Source organism: Populus alba, chromosome 10 (genome assembly GCF_005239225.2).
Source record: "Populus alba chromosome 10, ASM523922v2, whole genome shotgun sequence".
NCBI lineage: Eukaryota > Viridiplantae > Streptophyta > Magnoliopsida > Malpighiales > Salicaceae > Populus > Populus alba.
The window spans coordinates 18,208,800-18,232,751 of NC_133293.1; the positions used below are offsets into that span (position 1 = coordinate 18,208,800).

Genomic DNA, 23,952 nt, shown 5'->3' on the forward strand with positions numbered 1-23,952 from the left:
TGTCTTTCTACCTTAGTTAGGTGAATGAAAAAAGCCCGTCTGAATTTTTTCAGGTTTTCTTGCATGTTACACAATGCTGGCCCACACATTTGGAAGTAAGCTAGCAAGACCTTGTTGCCATTGATGTCAAGTGACTGAAACCCTATGTGTTTTGAAACATATAGCTCAACTGAACTATCTCTCTCGGGAAGATATACCTTGCATGTAAAGCCATTAATGTAGGCGTCCTCCCTTGTCAAATACATTGAAACCAAGAGATGTTTAATTATGACAAGTAATTAGTGATGCTTGTACCAATTGCGGGAGCTCTTTCACCTGCTTGCACTACGTACTCTTCCAGAAGAGTATAAAAGCACAGGAGACGACAATTGTGGTGGTGGGTAATGGTCCATGGAAAGAATGAAGATGTTAATAAAAATACATATTTTATAGCTGAGAAATGGCTTTCAAGAATCAAAATGTTTAAAGTACGCTTTAGATATGGGGTTTACAGTTCAACCTGCCTATCAATTTCCAAATCCCGCATCTGTTTCGCCTTTTAAAGCCACATTCTTTTTCTGTCATTTAATCAGGCCACCTCTTCATTTCCTTTTCACTTCTCGACTAGTTTTTTTACTTTGCAAGGAATATCTTAAAGCTCAAAAAAGGTAGAGATCGGACATCCAAATTACGAGCAAACCAGAAACTAGATAACTATGATGTGAAAATTTGTTGGTGTTAAGCCTTTCAGTTCACTTACTCCTCGTCATCACTAAAGTTAAAAATGGACCAAAAAACAGTAGCTTTTACATACATAGCTGCCACGTTTTCATTGACTTAAACATTTCTACAGTGATTGTAATTTTCCGAAGATTAGCATCAATGAACACTAACTCAATGATTATACTGTGATTATGACACGTTAACTGTGGTATTTCCTTTCGTTTATACGTTATTGAGTTTTGTCTTTGGAGCTTGAAGGTTGGTTAGCTTCACAGGCTGCCAAAGATTAGCCGAAACTGCATATAAGGCCCCGAGCCCTGATTTTGTGATTTCAGAGCGTAGCCCAGCGAGAAAGCTTATCGAAGTGTGCATTTAAACTTAATGACACCGGTCATCTTTCGTAAATTTTATGTATTTTCTTCGAAAATAATAAATAAATATAGGCCCCGTTTCTACCAATGTTCGGAGCAGCACGACGCTATTTAAGAAAAAGAAAAGGAAAAGAAAAAGAAAAAGAAAAGGAAGTGGCTGGAAAGTTGAGGATCAGAAAAACAATGGTCATTATATGTTCGGTTGAATTTAGCAACGATCATTCAAGAATTTATTTGGGGGCAACCACCACCGAATCACAGTTAGTCAAACGTCTATAAACGCTCCAAAATTGCACTCTTCCTAAGCAAAACTATGTACATCTGGAACCCATCCTTGTCAAGTATTATTGTGTGTGATTAGTAGAACGTAGGAGATGGGGAGTTCGTCATGGTATTGGCAGGTAAATTTTGAAGTTGAGAAATTGTTTTCAATAAGCACCCAAATCACTTTCTAAAATTTATATATATATATATATATATATATATATATATATATATATATATATATATATATATTTATTTACTAAAAACTTGTTAAATAAAAAAATTTATTTTATTACCTTGGTTTCTGAAATAGTGATTTTTTTTATTTTAAGCAAAATACACTTTTTAAAAGTTGATTAATTAAATAAATTTGAGGTTTAATTATTTAATTACTATATATTTTATTTTAATTTTTTTTATCTATTAGATTTGGTCTTCATGTTTTTTTATTACTATTTATTTTATTTAAAATAATTTATAAAATTTAATTTCAAATATTATTTTTCAACTCAATTTTTATGGTATAACCAAATACTAAAAAATATTTTTCAACTTATTTCTCATAACACGGCCAAACATAAAAAATAATTTATTTTTCATAAACTTACTTTTTATAAAAACTATTTTCTAAATGAAAACTACCTTGCAGCAGACTACTATTTTCTAAAAAAATTCTGGCTAACCAATGCTGCACTTTGTTGGATTAGCCTGACAGAAAACCTAAAATATTAATCAAACTCCTGTTGATGAAGCTCCTAGAGCACCTTCAATCCTATTAATGCCAGATTTGTACAGAAATCCAAGATAATCTATATTATGCTATCCTCAGATGACCAGTTAACTAGTGTGGAATCATCCCCGTAATCAACAAGTTTTAATGTATTTATTGATCCATCTAAACCAACATTGCTGGCCTCCATTTTGTAAAAAATGTCTAGGTGATGTAGAACAATAGCAGCCAGCCTCTCCTTGATCCATGACCTGTCACCATCTTGTTGAGGGAACATGAATCCTGATACTAACCGAACATAACCTGGAACGCCTTCTTCTCCAGCCAAGTCAGTGCATCTTTCAACCATTGGCATCCATTCTGCTAGTTTCTTGGTTTGAGAAACCATGGTCCAGACTCTGTCTATAAGCGCCTCACCTATGCCTCCTGCCGATCCACGCCGTTTCACCATTCCTGCTTCGTCCTCCTATATGAAAGGTAACTGCTATGATTAGACTAGAATGAAGTTCAAAGCACAAACAACGATACATAAACAAAAAGAACTTGTGCATCCCAATGTTAGGTGTTGGTTTTAGTTTCAAGATCGTAGATTGTAAAGAGCTACATACCATGTGTATCAGTATCTAGTGTGGTCTAAGGTTCTGTCTCGAATTGTGCCAGCAAAATCCTTCACCTTGCAAACAATCAAACTTTTAGGTTCGCCCTTGATAGAGTGGGTAAACTTGATATGGATCTTCTTATGATTATGATCACCTTGAGCTGGCAGATAGAATATGCCCACCGGAAGATTGCAGCGATAGTATCTTGAGAAGAACCTAAGAAGTAAGATCTAAAGTAAAGATTGGCATGGTCTGAGAATCAAGACAAGGGAATAGGGATAATTCCAGGGCCAGCCATCTTTATTGCCGCTCATTGAGATAACAGACTCAAAAATCTTGCCAGTGAAGTTCACGAAATTCCTAGCAGGCTTCTAATAAATATTACTCGTAGATCTGAAACCATGAATGTAACTTCCCCCTAGCAGCAGCAGAAACTTCAACAAAACCCAGTACAAATTTATGATCGTCTAACTTTAAAACATATTTATAGACAGTTCCCTTGAAGGTCAGTTCCATATATAGTCAATCACACAAATCAGAGAAGAAAACATGCCAAGGAAAGAATAGTCATCATTCCTGCTTGATTTTCATGCTCGCGCAAATCTAATCTTTTAATTGTAGAAGTCTCCAATATTTGAATGTTCCATGCACTATCGCACAATTCTGTGTACCAGATAGCTTAAATTTGGATCAAAACAAAGATAAGAAAGGCATGAGAAGCTAGCATTTTTGCTTAAGCAGCAGCTCCTACAGGAACACCCTCAGACTTAAGTCTTGATTTCCCGTATAGAGTTTCTTCAAACCGGATAATCTCATTCTTGGAGCCATATGCAACTTGAGTTCTATCATCAAGATTTATGATTTCCTTGTCTAGTACAGACTGATATCCATCACTACTGTAACCCCCAGCCTTTTCAACCAAGAACCCCAAAGGCGCAACCTCAAATAACAATCTCAGCTTGGCTTTGGAAGATGGTGAGATAACATTTGTGAAGATACCCTTCTCTTTAACAATGATCTGCGGATAATGGATAATAAACTCCTTTAGACATCTCTGAAACCAGCCAATGAATAGAAAATATGGGAGTAACATTTGATGGGAAAAGTCATAACAACCTGGTTTACATCTGGCACCATTCCTCCTGTGTATCTCAAGGTGTACTTCTCTTTAACGTAGTAGTTGATCAGCTGTTGAGTGAGAAATGAAGACATTTGATAAGAGACAGAACCGCTTGTGGTATAGAAATATTGATAATTAGCGGACGTCTCAATCAATAAAATAGGAAAAAATAAAATGAAAACCTTGTCATAGTCAACGTTGTCAAATGTGGCTCTCAAATTTCCAGGGGAGAAAAGTTTCCCTTCACCGATCTCTGTTGTCTCTTTGACATGTTGCCATTTTCCTGAGAAAAGACACAAACAGATTCTTTTCAGAGAGAAAGTGTAGATTTAGGCACCCAACAACTCTGGTGAAACCTGATTTCTATGCTGTATAGAGTAGAACAATTGAAGGGAAGAGGTCACAACAACTGCTGGACTGAATATGAGACGATCATAACAGTGATAAGAATTGCCCCTCGACTAGATTGAATATTTGATCATAGTATTAAGCCACACCTTCATCAAGAAGAAGAAACTCGTGGGTTCCAGGGTAGTCTTTAAGAGCAAGAACGTATGTAGTTCGAGGACCGTAGACCCCCATGGCTGCAGCAACTTGATCTCTCCCTGTTACCCCAGTTAATTTGTCTCCAGGCCACACTCCAAAGATGGTGCCCACAGAGAAGTTTGTGTCGACAATACTGGAACCATCAAGTGGATCAAAAGCAACACTGAATCCACCTGTCCATACCATCATTATCATATAAGGCTACTTTACTTCCTAAAGAGAGTAAAAAGTTAAAGGGTGTTGATATCTGGTCAAAATGTGATTGTTTTAGACAAGTTGTGAATATGCAGACCTTCGGTTGGGCCACCCATGTCTTGTAATTCAGGGACTTCTTCAGAGCAAGCATATTTGCAGAAGTGGGAGTAAGTCAAAGCCTACGCATCAAAACCAGCAGTCGTTACTTATAAATAAAAGAACTATGTCCAAAAGGTGATGACCAAATTAATATCAGAATGTAACAGCTAGACCTAGTATATCAATTTAAGCCACTCAAAATCACGCGACAAATGACCTCTCAATGATAAAGGTTTTGCTCATGGATACAGCATGGAGACCCTATTATAGAAAAACATTAGTTTCTCACTCGTTTCTCTCTTGAAAAAAAAAAGAAGAAGAAGAAGAAGAAAAGGTTCTGGCAAGGTAAATAAGCTATCTAGCAAAAATCTAGTAAATAGTCTATCAAGCAAACTTAAAATAGTGATAAATTAAATGTTTCAAATCAAACCTCAAAAAGAAGATTGTTGGCAAGCATGTCCACAGCAAGCTGCTCGTCTCCAAAGGAGTTCACACAAGCTGTTCCTCCACAGGAAGCAGTCCTGACTTTGAAGGCAATGGTCCTTAATGCCTCTCCCATGCACATCAGCACCCTTATGAGTCCCTTATCTGAAGTTGCCTTTGCGAGGAATTCTTCCTAAAGTCGGGAGGAAGGAAGAAAAACTTTAGCAATTAAGATCATAACTAAAACTGTATGCACCAAAATTACAAAAATACTATGTTGCTTACCAGGCTATCACCAATCTCACATCTGGTCACAAGGGAAGAGTTCTTTGCTTTCGAAACCTTCAGTGATGATCTTGGAACGAAGCGCAACGTCTCCCCAAATAGTGAGCTTGATTTCAGACTCTGTGATCCATTTTAGACTTAATTTCATTTATAACTTATTTTTTGTCCATAAACGTTCTTATGCATGTAAATAGACTTCTTCATGTCAAATTCTCATTTCTGCATCTCAAGTCTTACCAGGCAACACTGAAACATGCATAGTATTTCTATAAAAGTAACATATAGGGTGTTATTTATTAGATACATACCCTGGAACTGCAGGATGGAGAAATGGACTGTGGAGACACTGGAGCTTTTGAATGCTTAGAAACACCAGGTAAGTAAGCCCCACGAGCACAACATGCTATGCCAGTCTCCATTTTAGCTGGATGACCAAATTTCCAGGAAAAAAAGTAAAGGAGTGCAACAGCGTTGCTTTTCTTGAAAAGCTAGAAGCTCTTGCTAGCAGAATATTTCAGTTTTGGCCTTGGAACCTTGGAATGGAGTGTGATAATAGATAAGCAGCTAACAGTGTAATGCCACGTGGATGGTGATGAGTAGATACGATGATCGAGTGGCATTTGGGTCAGGTTAATTACCATCTCCCAAATATGTGTGGCTCTGCTCTTGTTAAGGAGATATGGTCTTGCAAGCCCAACATTTTTGTTGTCTTATCATCCTTTGACGACCCACGGTCTGCGCTCCGTCTTGCCGAAAGGTCGGAAAACAAAAACCTCCATGCTCTGTTACAATCGGTGCCACTCAAATTTCACTTCAGTAGCCATTCGCCAGCTTCGTATTGTTTTTCTACACAGAACAGATAGTAATCAACCATGGTTAATGTGCATCTGATAGATGATATTAGTTATCATAAGGTACGCAAATTCACTTCGATAATCACTGATTCCAAACCAAAGCATGTTACTTTTGCCGAATTCCTGTCATACCCTCAAAAGGTAACCAAGAAACCTTGCTCGGAAAAAAAAAAATCCTAGGTCTCCACTGATATTATTGCTTCATTCACCGATTCGTCTTTGGATGCGGTATGCGTCGCCAGATTAGGTTCCACTCCAAAAATTGTCCGCTTCAAGATCTATTATTTCCCAAAGCACCACTAGTTTCCGCGATTAAAGAAGAGGAATCTCTAAAATTAAGCCCGAGAGCTGATCATAAGGTTAATAAGATAAAGAATGGCTACAAAATTTCCACCCTCGAGTTTTCTTAGTAAGCTTACATAACATGATCATTTTCAATAGCAATGTTACAATATTCTAGCAAGAAATCTATTATCTCTCTCTTCCCCTATCAGAATGAATCATATTCAACCTTGTACAAACTGAAGCACGACTACGCATAGGACTACTTTTTGCATGTTTGCATAATTCTGCAGCATAAACAACGTTTTCCAAAAAATTGAAAAAGTTTTCTCTAAATTATTATTTTTTTTTTAGATTTTTTAATGTATTTATATAAAAAAAATTAAAAATTATTTTAATACATTTTCAAGAGAAAAATAATTTGAAAAATAACCACTACCACAAATATCAAATAAACACTCATATCTGATTATGTGGTACAAAAATATGATGGATGGTGATCCCTGTCCTTGAACGACTTTCCACAATCCACTTACAAAGTTGTCACCCCATTTACCAAACTGATAACAATATCCAAAGTCTTACTCAATTCAATAGCTGCTCCAACATAGGTATGGGGTGTCAACTCCAAAAGATAATCCTTTGCTTCTTTGGGTATTTCCAAGCCTTCAATGAACTCCTTTATGCTATCTTTGGTAACAGCTCTTCCCCTGGTTAGCTCTTTCAGCTTTTCATATGGCTCTGGAACACTATATCGGCGCATCACCTGTACATGATAGGGATGAGGGGCGTTTTAAGAATGTAATGGAGGACTTGAAGCAAATAAACAGTATTGGAAGTGGAAAACAAGTTGAGGTAGAAAAGACTCGAGATGCATCGATCTAAAGAATCATTGAGTAATGATGTCTTGATTACAAAGGAAACAGGAAAATTAAAGATTAAATAAAAAGGAAAGGCACGTACAGTCTGTATTGGTTCAGCAAGCACCTCCCATGATTGGTTCAAGTCTTCACTCAAGCGCGTTTCATTGACCTAAATAAAACATTCAGTTCAGTTAGAAAGAAAAAAAAAAAGCTAAATGTAGCAGCAGTTAAAGCATTCTCCAGCAATCATGATTGCTGCTTATTCAGTCAAACGTCAATTGAGGTTTCATTATCCAGGAAAAAAAAATCAATTCTACCACGAAAATGGAGCACAAAATTAACTGCCTTGCATGCACCTCATAGGAGAGAAGGTGCATTACATATATGTTGTATCCCATACCTGAAGCTTTGCTATTCCTTGCAACGCACTTTTGTAGGCAAGAAGAGAATGTCCTAAGCCTTCACCCATATTCCTCAGAACAGTTGAATCAGTCAAGTCACGCTGCAAATAGAATACATTGCAAGAAAACAATTAAAGCCAAAAACAAAAAGATCACCACTTTCAATAACTACCCAAATAACTGTGCCTATATAAAGATGCATAAAATTAGAGCAGCTACCTAAGTACATAACTACTACTTCTGTAGGAATATAACAAAATTATGGAATTTAAAAGCAAAAGGCACTGTCACTTCTAGGTCTATGCTGTTGTGCAGGAATGACTTCAGAAGCTTCATTTAGGTAGGATCTCAACACAATTCTTCAATATGCCATAGAAACTAGAAGCAAAAGCTTAATTCCATAGACAAGTAGCTGAATAATGAAAGGGAAATGGGCTGGCCTTACCTGCCAGCGTGAAATTGGCAACTTCTCACTAAGATGAGATAAATTTCCATTGGCTTTCCCAAGATTGCCTTCACTATTTTCAAAATCAATAGGATTTACTTTGTGAGGCATAGTCGAGGACCCGATCTCACCAGCCTTGGTTGTCTGTTTCAAGATTTGAGAAAATTAACTACTCTACTATGAGGATAACTACTTCACAATTCAGAGGTGTCAATCCAACACCAGAATATTCACCTGCTTAAAGTATGCCAATGATATATAGCCCCATATATCTCTATCAAAATCAATCAATATAGAGTTAAAAACAATAATTGCATGAAAAAGTCTTGCCATGTAGTCATGTGGCTCAATCTGCAAAGCAAGCACAAAGGCATATAGTCAGCGGGAGGACCAGATGCATTGCTATAAACATGGGACAAAATATCAAGAAAGAAAGGAAAGAAAGAAAATCTAAAGGAAGAGAAGAAAAGATGCTAGCAGGAACTTTTTAATATATCCCTTCAATACAGATTTCCTATGTAACTAATCCCAAATTTTATAGGATAATTGAGATAATTTTTTTACTAGAATTCTTTACTAAGTGGCATGGCATCATGCAATTGGTGTTTTATTAATCACTCAATTCTGTAATTAAAATTATCCCAGTAAATGTGATAAGATCTACATTCCATGATTTGAAATTCTTTCCTTGTAATAGATGCCAAGTCACTTTGTAAAAATATTTACCCCTAGCATTTCCCAATTTTATATTGACAATCAATGAAAAAAAATCACCCTCCAAGTTCCTTTATTTAAGCACTAATGTGGGCAGTGAAGCAATTGAGTTAGTTACAAATGATGCTTCGAATGAATTTAGAAAGTAATTAAGAACTAGTTGGCTAGCTCTTAATGGGGAATCAGAGCAGGACTAAGAAGATCTTACAAGGAAGAGTATAAGCACAAAAATTATACCTGAGTAACATAGGGGTTAAAACACAATCCAAGAGATTCCACAAACTCTTTTGCAATTAGAGGCCAATTAACACTGGGATATGCTGAAAAATGGGCATTGTAGTTTCCAACAGCACCAGCAAACTTCCCCTTTATCTTAACTTGAGAAATTTCATGCCTTTGTTCGCTTAGCCTGGCTGCAAAAACTGCCATTTCCTTCCCCAGAGTTGTTGGTGAAGCTGGCTACAGACAATGAAAATAACAAAATCATCACGATCATAAACAAACAGCAATTTTTTGAAAGCAGGGATATGAAACAAAATTGATAAACAAGATGCGATGGACTCTATAAAGTAGTTTTGTAAATCAAAACATACGATTACATGCTAGAGATAGCTATATCACCTGTCCATGAGTGCGAGAAAGCATCGGAGTGGAAGCATTATCTTCAGCCAATTTACAAATGGCTTTGATCAATTTATCCATGACAGGAAATACAACCCCATTCATTGCTTCTTTCAGCATCAATGCATGGGCAAGATTATTGATGTCCTCGGATGTGCAAGCAAAATGGAAAAACTCAAGCACCTGAGGTGAGTTATCAAGAGAAAAGGACATTTTTATGTACTTGCAAAAATTCCAACAAGATAGCAAGCTATCTCTGGCAAGTTAGGTAAGATTTGTAACCTTGGCAATCTCCGGATGCGATTGGCATTTCTTTTTCAAGAAATACTCGACTGCTTTTACATCATGGTTAGTCACTTTCTCAATGTTCTTAACTTCCAAGGCATCATCCATGCTAAATCCATCAATTAACCCTTCCAAATAAGTCTCAGCTTCTTCACTAAAGTTCGGGACCTCGGTAATTTCAGGAATTTGTGAAAGTTTCAACAACCATTTAATCTGAGAAAGAATACTTAAATTAAAACTAAATCCTTTTTAAAAATTACAATTTCTATAAAAAAATCAATAAAAAAAATTTGAAAATAAAACGTTTATGTAAAAGATTGAGGGGAAACAAAAGGTACCTCAACAAGAACACGATAATAAATGAGACCGTATTCACTCATATAAGGAGACAAGTCCTTGACTTTATTCCAGTAACGACCGTCCAAAGGGGATAACGCCGTCAAATTTGATAGCTCAAAATCATGAACGCCGTTTTCAGCCATCTTCAATAACAACAAATAGCAAACCAAAACATTTTTACATGAATTTCGGAAATTTTTCCCAGGAAATATCTAAAATTGAATTAAATTTATGGGAGGGATGTTGCTACCTTGGGTGTGGCGATTCTGGTGGTGGTGGTGTCTCTGAGGGTGGATTTGCAGGACAAGTCCCTAGGAGAAAACGATGTCGTTGAGAAGCGAATAAAAAAAGCATTTAAAGATGGATTGAAGAGGCTGCTGGGTTTTTGGCTTGGTGGTGGAGTTGATAAGAGTGAGAATTGGTGGGTTCTATTAAAAACCCTGGAAGAAGAAGAAGAAGCAAACTCCATTAACAAACGATACACAGTCACTGTGAGTTCGAGCTCAAGCCAAGCGTGTGTGGTTTTGCGCTTCGCGGTCTTTTTTCCTTTCTCTGGCGTCGGCTTGCAGCTGCTATTATTAACTTAACCCTACTCCTGAATTTTTTGTTTTGTCTATTTCTTGAATTTGAGGTGGCTGGATCCGGGCTTTGGTTCGAGTTTATAATTGGGCCGCCAGTTTGGCAGGAAGGGAAATCTTCGGAATTAGGAGTAACAAAATTTTTATTGTATTGTATTCGATAATCGATAGTATTGCTTTCGAAATCGTTACTTTTTACAATGAGAGATCGAAGTTGTATTTCCTTACTTCATATAAATTATGAAAATACTTTCATTTATTAGAATGATATATTTTATAATATTTTAAAAAAAATGAATAACATTCTATTAGTTATTTTTATAAATTTTTATGAATCATAAATTTTATTTTATCTTTTTTTTTGTGTTTATTTTTCTCTTTAAGGTGATTCAGGAAATAAAAAACAAAAAATAACTTTTTTTAAATGAAAATAATATCTAATAATAATAACAATTATTCCATGCATTTAAGGTTAATAGATAGGCATTTTTATTTGTAAGGAAAATTAGTTTTTAATTTTTAGTTGAAACAAAATGATTTTGATGAAAAATATGTATCATAGAAAAAACATTTTTTAAACAATTAATGTATATCTGCTTGTTAAAAAAACAATTAATGGCTTAAAATGATAATTCTTGTTTTTATCCTCTCTCTTTCTTCTTTCTCTCTCTCTCTCTGCAAAAACAATAAATAAATAAATTGGGGTTTTATTATTTGTTGACAGTTTTAGTTACAGTTTATACCTCGCTTTCTATCCAATTTAAGCCTCCAAACTCGCCCCCTTCGTATTTCTCCCTAACGGCAACAAAAGCAAGCAAGCCCAGAACTGGAAACGCCTTTTTATCTTTGTTTTTTATATATATATACGAGAAACAGCCAAAACGGAAGGCAAAATCATTGCAGCTTCACTTATTATTTTTTTATTCATCACTCCTAAGAAAATTACTTATCTCTGAATTAAGGTTATTTTTATCTTTTCAAGCCATAAATTAGTCATTGTAGGTTTGTCTTTGTGATTATTTTAGATCAATATTGTTAAAAAAAAATATTAGTTTGCTTGATTGATGTTGTTGTGCTTTGTGTTTGATGACATGCGATGTAATTGACGCTCATGCTGCTCTGGAAGAATTGAAGCTATTTACAAACTTTGATGAGAGGTTAGCGCTAACTATAGAGATTTCTTGGTTGTTTTTTTTTAAAAACAAACTCTAAATATTTAGATGAACTTCCACATATTTTAACTAATTTTTTAAAATTTTAAAATTGATAATTATATAAGTTTTCAATAACTCTTAAAATTATGACACTTGAGTTGATAAACTCTAAAAAATAAACTCAAAATATAACTAATTAAATTATATATTCTAGAGTTCTTTGTAATATTTTATTTAATTAGGTTAGTGTCTTAGAAAATATAATTTTGCTTCTCGGAGCTGAGTGATTTGAGAGTGTAGTGTGAAGAATTTTTTTTAATTTTTTAAATTTTATAATTATTTGAAAATATTAAAAAAAAAAAAACAAACAAATAGGCTTTCCCAACTAGAATTTAGTTTTTCGATTCCTGAGTTTTTTTATGGCGGTGTTTAGTTCATGACTGCGGGGCTACACATTTTGTTTATTTGATTTCATGCGTCCTTAATAAGACGGGGTATTTTCCATTAGCCACTTTCTCGATTTTTCTTGGTTCTGTTACAGTTCTTTTGATGGCTATGTTCTAATTTTGCTAGCGGACAGCCAATTAAGTTACATTTATGTTGTCGTTTTTTTAAGGGAATTATGTGCTGTTTGTTTTTGTATTTTAAAGATATTTTTAAAAAAATTTAAATTTTTTTATTTTTTTATTAATTTTAAATTAATATATTTTTAATATTTTCAGCCAATTTTAAAATATAAAAACAATACAGCCGAGAAATCCAAATTCAGAAGCCCGATTGAGAGAAGGAGATCCGCGGGGGAAGAGTTGCCGCTGCTACTCATGTCGCCAACACACAAATCCACGACCAGACAGGCAAGATAAATGAACCACGTGTTCCTGATGGTGGAGCTGGTGGCGTCAATTCTGTCGTCATTCCACCATTCTGCGTCCTGTGGTTTTGGAGGAGTCAGATTGAATTTTTGGCATGGATATGAGCTATATATATACATTACTTTTATCTTTTTATTCATTATGTTTATTTAGAAGGGAGTGACAAAGACAGGGCATTCGAGTAGGGTAACTTGATTTGCTATATGGTCTCTTTATCAGTTGAATATTGACTAATTACCGGCAGAAGGCCTAAAATCACAAGTGCACACTTGTTGATTGGAGGCAAGTGCCGATGTATGGTGATTGGCACTTTCACTCCAAGTAGGCAACGCCCCCTCTTACAAATCAAGTCGGCAATGATTACAGGCATGTTCCAATAGATAGATCAGAGAAAAGAAAATTCTGCACGTATTAGAAATAATATATATAAAAAAATATTCTGTGTTTTTTAAATTAATTTTCATGTATATAAGACAAAAAAAAAAAAAATCATGTCCATTAATGAATCAAAATAATATCTTTAAAAATAAATTTCAAATCAGATAATTAAAAAATAACTTCATCCAAAAAAGGTTTCCACAACTTATGTTCTAGATCGCGAGACCATAATAAATCAATATAAAAAAAAATGAAGATGGTCATATAACCATTTTTTCTAAGAAAAATAATAAAATTTAAAAAAAATAAGCTAAAAAAAATATATAAACCTGCATTAACTTTCTAAATATATGATTTGAGTCATTAGACTAAAAGCGTCATAGTAGAAAAATCACAAAGTCTAATCATCGACAAATCAAACGCTGGAGGGTAAAACGAGGAAAAAAAACTAATTATACAAAAAGATCTAAAACAAAAAATTACAATCAAGATAATGGGGATGAAAATTGAAATAAAAAAGTAAATAAAAGGGTAACAAAAAAAATTCAATTGGAGGATTAAATTGAAAATAAAAATTGCCTTGGCAAAAGGAAAAACAAATCAAAAAAATAAGAGCCAATTTAGAAAAAATAATATACCATAACCTTTGATTGAATGATTAAATTAAAAACTAACAAAACTTTACCAAAAGGGTCAGAAAAAAATTATAAATCAAGAGAATAAGGATCAAGTTGAAAAAACAATACATAACAAATTGTCATTGAATAACTAAATTGAAAACAAACAAAAATTTTACGAAACGATCAAGAAAAAAAAAACAAGGACTTAAATTAAAAAGACAAAAAAACATAAAAGGAACATGATGCACACGGCAGATTATGATTAAAATAATAGATTAAAAACAAACAAAACTTCTCTAGAAGTATCGAGAAAAAAAATAAAGATTGAAATTAAAACACCAGAAATAAAAAGGGTTGATGTGTGCCTTTTAGAGTACAAGAGATAAAATAAGGAATAAAAATGATCATCGATGAAAAACCACTCGTCAAATGTTATCACAAGCCACACCAGATGAAAAAGGGAGAGGCGGTGCTTCCAACTCCACAGCTGAATAACAAATTTGACCTTTAAAATGTGCCGCACCTATAATTTGAAAGGCACGAGCACCTCTTATGTGATATCCATGTTCCTGCAGCTTTTTAATTATAAATTTAATTATCAAGAACAAAAGTCCAAAATGCCCTTATAATTAGGTATTAATAATAAAAAAAACTAATGAAAAAAATGAAATCACCCAAGATGCTTTTATTTTTTTATGAACTTAAGGGCATTTCTATTTTTGTTATTATAGAAGTAAATTGGTAATTTTAGTGCTCACAAAAAGTTGAAAAAATAAAAATAATTCTTGAAAATTTAAATTAATGACTAATTAACATTTGAAAAAGTCGAAATCACTCTCAAAATCAAGGTACCCTAATTTTTCTTCAACTGAAAAAATTGTAATTTAATTGCCGCCGTGAATAGTCCCCCCCCCCCCCCCCCCCCATTTCCACGGCATCAAGCCACCGCCCTGTATTGTTTTTGTTAATATATATGTATTATTTCAATGAAAGAGGACCGAAAGACGAAGGTCAGTACATTTTATAAGCAGATGGGCTATAAGCCCGAAACAAAGGTTACAAGCTCTCCAAAAACAATCACAGATCAAACAGCAAATTTTAAGAACAAAATCAAGACAAATAACCAGTTGCTAACTCCCCGGTGATAAAAGGAAAATGGAAGCACAGCAGCAATGGATTTCCCCATAAAAAAATCTCAATACAATGATAAAGGGTGGGGCCCCTTTACTACTTTCATGATTATCATTTCATCATGATGATTTATTTCATGAACATCATTACAACGGTATATTTCTATTTATTAGCAATAACTTACCATTGTCACGTGAATCTTGTTTCATAATTTTTTATTTATTTTAAAAATATTATAATGTTAAAAATTATTTTTTTATTAAAAAATTATCATATTATATTTTCAAATAAAAATTATTTTAAAAAAATTCATTTTTACAGTATCCAATGTTACTTTATTTATATATTTGTAAGACAACTTCCTCTGTTGTTTTTATTTGTATCCTGTAAGAATTGTTTATTTTTTTAGTTTTAAAAATTGTTTTGATTGTTGATGTTAAAATAAATTTAAAAAATAAAAAATTATTTTAATATATTTATAAACAATTATTTTTTTAAAAAATAATCACTATAAAAAACTCAATGATGCTTAGTGATTATTATTGTTGTTGTTATTTTGCTATTGCCAAACTCGATTCCCAAACACCAAAATTTGCCTTCGATCTTATCCAAAAGACATATCAATCCCTTCACACTTCACAGTGTAAACCAAAAAGAAACTTCGTCACGAGAACGACAGCGAGTGATGATGGAGCAGCATCTTTTCTGTCCCGGGGCTTTCATTCATTCGTTTTCGCATCCTCTTGCCCAGTTCCAAAAACCCACCAGCTTTTTAATGTCTTCCTCAGCTTCTCGCCCGCTTTCTGGTTTTGTAATCATGATATAAAGAACGAATATTAATTTAACTGCAAAGGTGATTTTTTATTTCTGGTTAAACACCGTGTTCTGATTCTCTTTCTCTCTATCTACGAGTTGTTGTCGCTGGCTGGTTTTTTGTTTTCCTTTTTATCCATTCATGCTGATGTTGTGAGATGATTGGGAAATGGGAACTCATAAGTCAAATCCTCACATCAGCTGATCAATAGGACCATTGGAATGATTGATAGAATATTTATAGAACCTTTCGCTTGTGCCCGTGTTTGTGTTTTGGCGCAGAACTGGCTGATCAGCTGTTGGTTAGTGAAATTTGATCTAGTATTTTTATTTGATTGACACTGGATTTAGATCGATCGGCCGAAATAAGACACGACCTTTATTAATTTTTCAGCTTTACAAAGTTGATATTTTTTCTTCAAAAAATAGAAGCTTTGGATATTTGCTGAATGATCATTTGAATATATTGTTGTGGTTACTAGATTTAGATTTGCAATTTTCTCTTTTTTGGTGGTTGTTGGAATTATAATGGCTGGAAAACTAGTTATGGGATGCGGTGCTGGTAGTTTTTGGCATGGTTGATGATTCTATTTGTAAGTTTTGATCTCATTTGGAAGTTATGTTTCAATATAGTAGTTTTTTTCTTTTTCGGTGATTGATGATATGGCGAAATTGAGTGTCTCATATTGCAAAATTTTGATTCTTTTCTTTTCTTTTCAGGAGACCCTTATATCATCCAGGAGGGAACGGTGGATTTTTTTGAGACATATTACTTGAGCTGCAAATGGTTGATTAGAATACAGAACAATGTCAGCTTACGCCCATCAAATGGAGAGGGAGTTCTCAGCTCAGAGTCTCTCCAGTAGAGGAGTTTCTGGTAAGTGCCCCCATTTCTTAATTTATCTGTTGATTGGTATCTGTGATTGATTTTTGCAAGCATCCACACAAACAGCTCTGCATCACTGAAAATACCTTAATGATAGATCATGATAGACCTAATTGTCATATTTTCTGAACCGAGGTTGCAACCTTGAAGTGTCTTAATTAAATTCAGTGACTGTGTGGTTATCATGCTAAATCCAAACACCAGACTCATTGCATGAAAAAAAAAAAGAGATATATGACAGAGACTATCTTCTTCATAAGGAGGTACCAGAGAGAAGAGAATGCATGTGATGGAGACTGAGGAAAGTCATTTTGTGGATTTTGGAGAAGAAACCAATCATAGTGTATGAAATACTGTTTATTGGTGCAAATATTCTTGGGAATGACACGAATAAAATTGAAATTCCTATTAGGCTGGCTTATTCTAAGGATCTTTCATGAGTCCTTGACTTTTGACATTGCTCATGGATGAATGGAAAGGCATAATCACAATGATATCTCATGATTTGACACACAGGCTATTGATGTTTTTACCCAGAAGGGTAAGCTGATTCAAGAAGAAGAGATTCAGACCAGCAATGAATGTAGCTAAAACTTATAAAAGTTGTTTTGGCATCAGAGAAAGTTTGGATCCATGTAAAGTAGGATTCAGAAAAAATATTCATGTGCCCAACTCTTAAGTAATTTGGGAGGCAGCTGGGATGTAGTGAAGAGCCTTTATGGTAATCGGTTGATTTATATGAAACTTGGCTCTCTGGATGGTGTACCCATCCTTTTCCTCTTTATACACTTACCACACGAAATAACATTTAATTGGTTGATGGATCTTCTTACAGATTTTTATTGGTTGACCTGTAATAAGTCTTAAATTAGTACTAGCTTCCCTCTTCATTTGTTTTTCTCTTTTCATTTTGCTTGAGCATTTATACCTCTATCTTCTTTGACACAGAGATGGGAAGCCATTATGTGGCGGAATCAGGGTTCTACATGACATCCTTTGCAGCAACAATCTTCATTGCTTCCCTTGTAACTGTTGGAGTTTTATTGACCACCTTGCTGGTTTCTCAAGCCGTTATGTTACAATCCTGCCAGGATAGGAGTAAAGGAGTTATTGAGATCCAAAAATTAAGTCATGATTACAATTACTGCAAGATGTTTGCTTTGCATGCAGAACTCAACAGCTTGGGACCAGATGACTTCCCTTCAATGTGCACAAGTCTTGCCGTTCAGCACAATAAAGGAGGAGCATATGAGAGAGATTTAAATGCTAGTCTGCTCATGATTGAGAGATACTTTGACAGTCTTCTGCCTTTACATGACGGTCTAGATGTGGTATTGATGGACATTAACGAAATATTTCCTTCAAATATTCGTTATACTTCTCTATTGATGAACAGGTAATTTCATTGGAGCCTTCCCCTGCGTGAACATTTCCTGGTGATCTGTTGCAAAAACACAAAAGGTGCTCTTGGGGGTTCATATATTGGCTCACTAACTCAGATAGCATTCCTTCTTCAAATAAGTTGGTCCTCCATAAGTGCCTGTTCAAGCTGTGATGTTTTCATTGTGCCCTCTACCCATTCCTTTCTGATTCGAAGATATCGATTTCTGTAGTGATGGATACTTCCATGACTTCTCTTGGACACTATCATAGCATTGTGATTATCATTTGAATTTCCATTTGAATTTTTATGGTGCAGAGTCCGTGATAATGGCTGTATTGATTGTTTTCAAGAGGAAAAGCATCTGAAGCAAATACTGTGTCTCAGTTTATACACAAAACTTCAAGCTAGTGGGTGGTCGTTGATTTTGTTGTCAAGAAAGCTAGAGAAACAAAGGAATGCTACCATACAGCACCTAATTTCTGCAGGATACAGGGGTTGGTCCTCAATGATAATGAGGTACTATTTGTGTCTTCTCTGAATAAAATTAATTAATTCACTAACTAACAACCATTTAAAATGGAATGATTTAGCTACAATATTAAGCTCTTGTTTTTTGGATTTGTACCGCATCATCGATGATTTGGTAGTATAGTACTCATTGGAGATGCTGAAATGTGTCCATATATATGTATTGTGAGCCAGAAGATGACAGGAGTGGGTTTCGTGTCCTAATCATGGTTTCTGTTTGCTTAGTTTCCAGGTGGGACGACCACTTGTTTGAAAACTTATGAAGACAAACAATTACTTCATCAAGCCATTTTTGTTGAACATTATCCATTTGTGGAATGCCTCTTTTTTGTTTAGGAATATTTCTGTGTGTTTAATCTCATTTCGCAAGTTTCCTCTAGATTTAGATTCTTTTCAACTTAGTTTGCAGTTCAATCCAATTTGACGTGGTTTACAATTTGAGTCCGAATTTGGTTTCCATGTATACAATTTGCTCAGAGAAGGCTTCCTACTGTCACTTCATCAAATTCTGAAAGACAGCCCGTGACTAATGACTGATTAAGCAGACCGTGTACGGTGGTTTGTACTCGTACTTTTACATTTGACTAACCATATCACTTCATCACTCTTGCAGGTCAGATAATGAAATAGAGATCGATAGCCGTGAATATTTCTCAAGGCGAATGGTGGCAATGCAGAAAGCAGGCTTCCGTATCTCAGGTGTAATTAGCAGCCAGATGGATGCTTTAACGAGTGCGTCTTTAGGACACCGTGTTTTTAAGCTTCCAAATCCGGTATATTACAATTTTGAGCATCACACAGGGAACTCCCGTGTGCTGGAATAGATCATGGTCCGGGGTTGTATCATTTTACGTGCTATTATGTTTTGAAGGTTTGCCATTCTTTCATTGTAAAGTCAGGTGTCAGCCATATCGGGACTATTTGGTTCTGCTTCAGTGTTGTTGAATACAGATTTTTATATCGTCTATTTATAGAACAAATTTCGTCCTTTTTTTTTCTTTACGCTTTTTTTCGTGTAACTGATGAATTGCCGAGCATTGGTTTCAGCTAAAACTGCCAGGATAAGCTGTTCTTGGCTAAAAGAAGATTGCTGAAATTTTTTTGCAGTTTCTGGGTTTGTTGATGCATCATTCATGTATGGGTAGAGCAGAAATTAAATGGGAACGGACCTGCTGCACCTTTCTCTGAGGGCTGGAAGAGTAATATTGAATAAATCTATTTTTTTATTGAAAAAATGTGTTCAGCCACGAGGCATAGTCTAATTGTTCAACTTATGATCTATTTCATTAAACCAGCACAATGATTCCCGTCGAAAAACAAATAATGGATGAATAATTCGAAAATAATATATGATTGTTTTGTATAAAAAATAAAAAAAGGAAAGAAAGATATTTCTTTGAATACAAAGGCAAGGGGTGCATTTCAACAAAATAAGGGGTGGAATTTAGCGAGAACTAGAATAGTTGGTTTACGCTTCGATTCGGTTTGCATTAATTTAAAATATATATATATATATAATAATTATGCATGCGTTACTAATGTATTTTTTATTTGTAAATAAAATTTTAATTATAAAATAAAATTTTAATATATGTAAAGTATATTTTTAAACAATGAGAAATATCTTTCATCAACTTGAGTTTACTTTAGCAAACATGTTTAACCAACTTCTTGAATTATAAATCTAATTAGATTTAATAACATTGATTTTTTAAAATAAATTTAATTTAATTATATAATAATAAAAATATACATTGCTAAGAAAACAACCAAAATTTTTTTTAAATAAAATAATGATGGGCTTTAAAAAAAAAAACTTGCTGATATTATAAAAAACATGTTATACTCTTATTTAAAAACAAAGTAAAAAAGTTAATGACATTTAAAATAATATCTAAAATATATTCTTAATTAATTTAAGAATTTGATAAACTAATATATTATTAATATTTTTAATTAATTAATTTTAAAAAATATAATTTTAAACTAATGAAAAATAAAAAAGGATAAGGCTGAATTAAAAAAATCATGCATGCCTAGATGTTCTATTTTATAACTTGTTTACTTAATTTTTAGTTGTTTGTTGGTGTCTAAAATCCAACAATCATTGTGATGTCAAGAAAATCAGAGGGGGGATTTTGTGGTCTAAAATTCTATTTTTTAAGTATTTTTCATAAAAAAAAAAAACTATATAAAATAATAGTAACTACTCAACAACTTCAAAACACTTGAAAAAAAAAAATTTAATTGAGTTTCAAAAATCACAACCAAAACTGATATATCATTCTCACCATATTTAGAGGAAAAAAAACACTATAATTAAACTTTTCTTGTGGAATAGAACTCTTTGATACCAGATTTAATTATTTTAATTATTAGAATTGTGATAATTTTTTTTTTCCATCGTTTCTAGTAACTTTTTATCTCATCTCTAAAATATAAGAACTAAAACATAAACTTGTACATCAAACTAAAAAAATAAATTTTTACACTAAAATAAAAATTATAATGAATTTAGAATGAATCATATATTTTCCTTGTGTTTTACTTTTCATTCATTTAACTTTTAATTTGGTAATTTTTTCCCAAGCCTAATTTTATCTAATTACACTACAAAAAAAAAAAATCAATTGCAAGAGGGAAAAAAGTTTGAAAAAGAAAAAAAAGAGAGTAAATTATATCAGTTAATTCTACCATTTGAATCATGAATCTGCATTAAGATGTCCAAGAGCTTAGATCGATGCAAAACATTAATACAATTCCAGTCAGCTAGAATTTACTCATTATTATTTACATGAACTAAAAGAAAACCGTAATGATACTAAACTGCTCAAATTCATAGTTAAAGGAATCCACAAAATGCCAGTAAGAGAGAATATTGCGATGCAATTACTCAACAAATCACCAGATAGTGAAAAGCCTTACCCAAATCCCATAAAACGTATAACATTTCAACTCCTTTTAAGGTTTTTGGATGTGCTTTTGGAAAGTCGAAGATGATGTGCCTTTGTGTATTGCATCATCTAAACAAACAATCTCACGCTGTGCAGATAATATGGCTGGCAGGCATCTGTGCCCTTGGTTGGTGCTTTAAGGCTCTAATTCAAGGTACTGATTAAACAAGCTCTATCAATTTAATCAACCTAATGAACAAAAATTTCCCATCACATAAATCATCAGGCATTCTTTCTCTGTTAGTAGTAACAATAATTTGAATTCCTTCTGTCATGTATCTGATGCAGAAGATCAAATGCTTATGGATTTCGGCACGATGATGCTTATGAACAATCAATCAACCATTCTTTCTCGCGCAGTAACAAAAAAAGTGCCATAGATCAACCATTGCATGAAACTCAACACCACTTTGCACTACAGCTTTCTAAACAACAAATGTGTAGAAACAGAGTATGGAATTCCAAATTTCCAGTCACTACAAATTTGAGATGTAGAACATTAAAGGCCTTCAAAGAAATCTTATCTAATCGAATCTACTATACGTTGTGACTTCCCCTTCTAAAACAGAAACTAAATCTCATGAAAAACCCAACAATTGTCAAAATCAAATGGGCTATTTGAAGAAATCTAAACTTCTTAGAATCAACTCCTACTTACTATTATCTCAACAACAGTAAACAAAAAACGTGTGCAGTACTAATTAACCCTATCCATCCAACAGAAAGCAGAAACCAGGAACAAATTAACCCTAATTTCCATTTAGCTCTCCAACAGCAGTACTAAACAAAGCTGTTTACTCAAATCCCAGTAAACAAACCAGGAGAAATTCCCAATCACCCAAATCCACTAAACAAGAAAGAAACCAACCAATAACCACCATAGCAAGCAAACACGCATCGAAAGCACCCTTCCCACACCAATTCCACCACAACCAGAGAACTCAACATGATACTTCTTACTCGTATTCGCATACAAAATCCCCCAATTTCTAGTCCCTTTTTTCACATTATCCTTGTCAATCAACTCGAATATATAAGCCTGTGAAACCCCTTCTTTCTTTAACGGGGTGCCCACCCCAGACCTTAAATGCCCGACCAAACCCCTAATATACATCTCGGCATACTCTAGCTTCGCATCAACCTCAGTTTGATCTCCACCGGTACTCGGCCACCCAGTCTCCGCCACTATCACCGGAAGGTTCTCATGTCCGGCCACCGCAAGTGCACTTACAACCGCATCCACCATCATATCGAAAAGATTCCAGTATCTAACTCCAGTAATCAAATCATCTCTAAAATTGAATGGATGCTCTTGAAACAAAGCAAACCCTAATGGAATCTCAGAGTTGATCCTATACAAGTTATACGGATAAAGATTCACCAAGAACGATGAATTTGTATCTTTCAAGAACTGAAGCAATGGCTTTATCAATAATTCCCCAAGCGGTTCCTGGAAAGTACCAGAAGAAGGTGGAAACGGCGTCGTAATAACGTTCACGAAAGAGAAAGTAGTGGAGACTGAGATTTTTTTAATCCCGAGGTCACGGAGTGCCAGGTACACGTTCCTGATTGCAGGAAGTAAAAAGGGAGACAATTGCGAGACGGCATCGTCTCCAACTGAAATGAGAGAAATCTTCGAGCGAGGGTAGAAAGGGAGGACGTGACCGTAAAGCCAGCGGGCAGCGAGTGAGCGGTTGGCGGCGAGAGGAGGGAGGAGGGAATTAGGGATGGAGAGGAAAAGAGAGGTGTTGGTGAAAGCGAAAGAGCGGATTAGGTTAGGATCGGGATTTGGGAGGCGGACAGAGTGGATGTTAAGGGAAGAGAGAGTGGAGAGGAGGCGATCCGCTGGGAGGGAGGGTGTAGAGGAAGGGGAAGGCGGTGGCGGCGAGGTGTAGGTGACGCCCAGTGTGGTGGTGGTAGTGATGGAGACGGATGGGGAGGGAGGGAGGGAGATGGTGGTGATGGAAGGGAAGAGTGTGAGGGAAAAGAAACAGAAAGAGAGGAAGGAAACGAGAGGATTCATGGTTTCCAGAGAGAATTTTTTCAGGGAGAGATAAAGATTGTTGAGGAATGGAACGGGTGTTTGTTATGTGAATAAAGGCGGGATATTTAGTTGGGACTCTCGGGGTGCGCAACGCGCACCGATGTGGGGGTAATGTAGCGGGAAAGTTTGAAAGGTGAGGTGAGGGTAGAGGATGCCACGTAGGGGGAGTCTGGAGAAGCACCAGGCGAAACTTAGTTAGGTTTGTTGTTTGTTCCGGTTAAACTGGGCGGGTCAATTCATACTCTCTCAGTTGCAGATGCCAGATATTAGCAGGAGTTTAGATTGATGAAATCTGATTTGTACACGTGGTCGTTTTAACAGAGTGTATGGCTGCTTATCACGGAGTTTCTTTTTGGGCGGAAAAAAAATTGATCATTTGATTTCATGGAGCCCACGAGGCTCGTGGAGGAAGAAACTTAAGTCCATATATTACAGGGACTTAAAAACATAAGTGTAATTTAAATTTTATATG

The 23,952-nt window shown here is 34.8% G+C and overlaps 5 protein-coding genes across 7 annotated transcripts; 1 reads left to right on the forward strand and 4 right to left on the reverse strand.

Annotated features, from left to right (window-relative positions):
- Positions 1-2,146: 2,146 nt before the first annotated feature.
- On the reverse strand, positions 2,147-2,518 carry LOC118059632 (lachrymatory-factor synthase). Its single transcript, XM_035072539.2, has one exon. The coding sequence runs from the start codon at positions 2,516-2,518 to the stop codon at positions 2,147-2,149; it is 372 nt and encodes a 123-aa protein (XP_034928430.2).
- Positions 2,519-3,216: 698 nt separating this feature from the next.
- LOC118059631 (sedoheptulose-1,7-bisphosphatase, chloroplastic) lies at positions 3,217-6,734 on the reverse strand. Its single transcript, XM_035072538.2, has 8 exons — positions 5,643-6,734; positions 5,335-5,454; positions 5,057-5,242; positions 4,625-4,706; positions 4,284-4,505; positions 3,969-4,069; positions 3,783-3,854; positions 3,217-3,684 (listed from the first exon to the last, which is right to left on the reverse strand). Exons 1-8 carry the CDS (start codon positions 5,751-5,753, stop codon positions 3,400-3,402), a joined length of 1,179 nt encoding a protein of 392 aa, XP_034928429.1. The 5' UTR covers positions 5,754-6,734; the 3' UTR covers positions 3,217-3,399.
- Positions 6,735-6,848: 114 nt separating this feature from the next.
- Positions 6,849-10,741, reverse strand: LOC118059630 (uncharacterized). Its single transcript, XM_035072537.2, has 10 exons — positions 10,389-10,741; positions 10,138-10,281; positions 9,797-10,012; positions 9,515-9,697; positions 9,131-9,352; positions 8,414-8,530; positions 8,180-8,323; positions 7,734-7,835; positions 7,434-7,502; positions 6,849-7,236 (listed from the first exon to the last, which is right to left on the reverse strand). Exons 1-10 carry the CDS (start codon positions 10,605-10,607, stop codon positions 7,003-7,005), a joined length of 1,650 nt encoding a protein of 549 aa, XP_034928428.1. The 5' UTR covers positions 10,608-10,741; the 3' UTR covers positions 6,849-7,002.
- A 4,691-nt stretch (positions 10,742-15,432) lies between these two features.
- On the forward strand, positions 15,433-19,484 carry LOC118059634 (uncharacterized protein At2g39920). 3 transcript variants are annotated; one of them, XM_035072540.2, is made up of 5 exons: positions 15,433-15,724; positions 16,405-16,561; positions 17,519-17,966; positions 18,270-18,470; positions 19,096-19,484. In XM_035072540.2, exons 2-5 carry the CDS (start codon positions 16,492-16,494, stop codon positions 19,304-19,306), a joined length of 930 nt encoding a protein of 309 aa, XP_034928431.1. In that variant the 5' UTR covers positions 15,433-15,724; positions 16,405-16,491; the 3' UTR covers positions 19,307-19,484. The 3 variants fall into 3 exon arrangements, with proteins under 3 accessions (XP_034928431.1, XP_034928432.1, XP_034928433.1); XM_035072541.2 differs by lacking the exon at positions 15,433-15,724 and adding an exon at positions 15,732-16,277; XM_035072542.2 differs by lacking the exon at positions 15,433-15,724 and adding an exon at positions 15,732-15,986.
- A 2,569-nt stretch (positions 19,485-22,053) lies between these two features.
- LOC118059635 (glucan endo-1,3-beta-glucosidase) lies at positions 22,054-23,641 on the reverse strand. The gene has a single exon (XM_035072543.2). The coding sequence runs from the start codon at positions 23,457-23,459 to the stop codon at positions 22,284-22,286; it is 1,176 nt and encodes a 391-aa protein (XP_034928434.1). The 5' UTR covers positions 23,460-23,641; the 3' UTR covers positions 22,054-22,283.
- Between the last annotated feature and the right edge of the window lie 311 nt (positions 23,642-23,952).

Excerpts from the sequence above, each read along its gene's own strand:
- LOC118059631 (XM_035072538.2), bottom strand. The coding sequence starts at position 5,753 with ATGGAGACTGGCATAGCATGTTGTGCTCGTGGGGCTTACTTACCTGGT. Across the intron at positions 4,707-5,056 it reads CCAACAATCTTCTTTTTGAG|GCTTTGACTTACTCCCACTT; the intron begins GTTTGATTTGAA and ends TTTGATGCGTAG. Across the intron at positions 3,855-3,968 it reads ACAACGTTGACTATGACAAG|CTGATCAACTACTACGTTAA; the intron begins GTTTTCATTTTA and ends CTCACTCAACAG.
- LOC118059632 (XM_035072539.2), bottom strand. The coding sequence starts at position 2,518 with ATGGTGAAACGGCGTGGATCGGCAGGAGGCATAGGTGAGGCGCTTATA.
- LOC118059634 (XM_035072540.2), top strand. The coding sequence starts at position 16,492 with ATGTCAGCTTACGCCCATCAAATGGAGAGGGAGTTCTCAGCTCAGAGT. Across the intron at positions 17,967-18,269 it reads ACTTCTCTATTGATGAACAG|AGTCCGTGATAATGGCTGTA; the intron begins GTAATTTCATTG and ends TTTATGGTGCAG. Across the intron at positions 18,471-19,095 it reads TGGTCCTCAATGATAATGAG|GTCAGATAATGAAATAGAGA; the intron begins GTACTATTTGTG and ends TCACTCTTGCAG.
- LOC118059630 (XM_035072537.2), bottom strand. The coding sequence starts at position 10,607 with ATGGAGTTTGCTTCTTCTTCTTCTTCCAGGGTTTTTAATAGAACCCAC. Across the intron at positions 8,531-9,130 it reads TTAACCCCTATGTTACTCAG|ATTGAGCCACATGACTACAT; the intron begins GTATAATTTTTG and ends CTTGCTTTGCAG. Across the intron at positions 7,503-7,733 it reads AAGGAATAGCAAAGCTTCAG|GTCAATGAAACGCGCTTGAG; the intron begins GTATGGGATACA and ends TGTTTTATTTAG.
- LOC118059635 (XM_035072543.2), bottom strand. The coding sequence starts at position 23,459 with ATGAATCCTCTCGTTTCCTTCCTCTCTTTCTGTTTCTTTTCCCTCACA.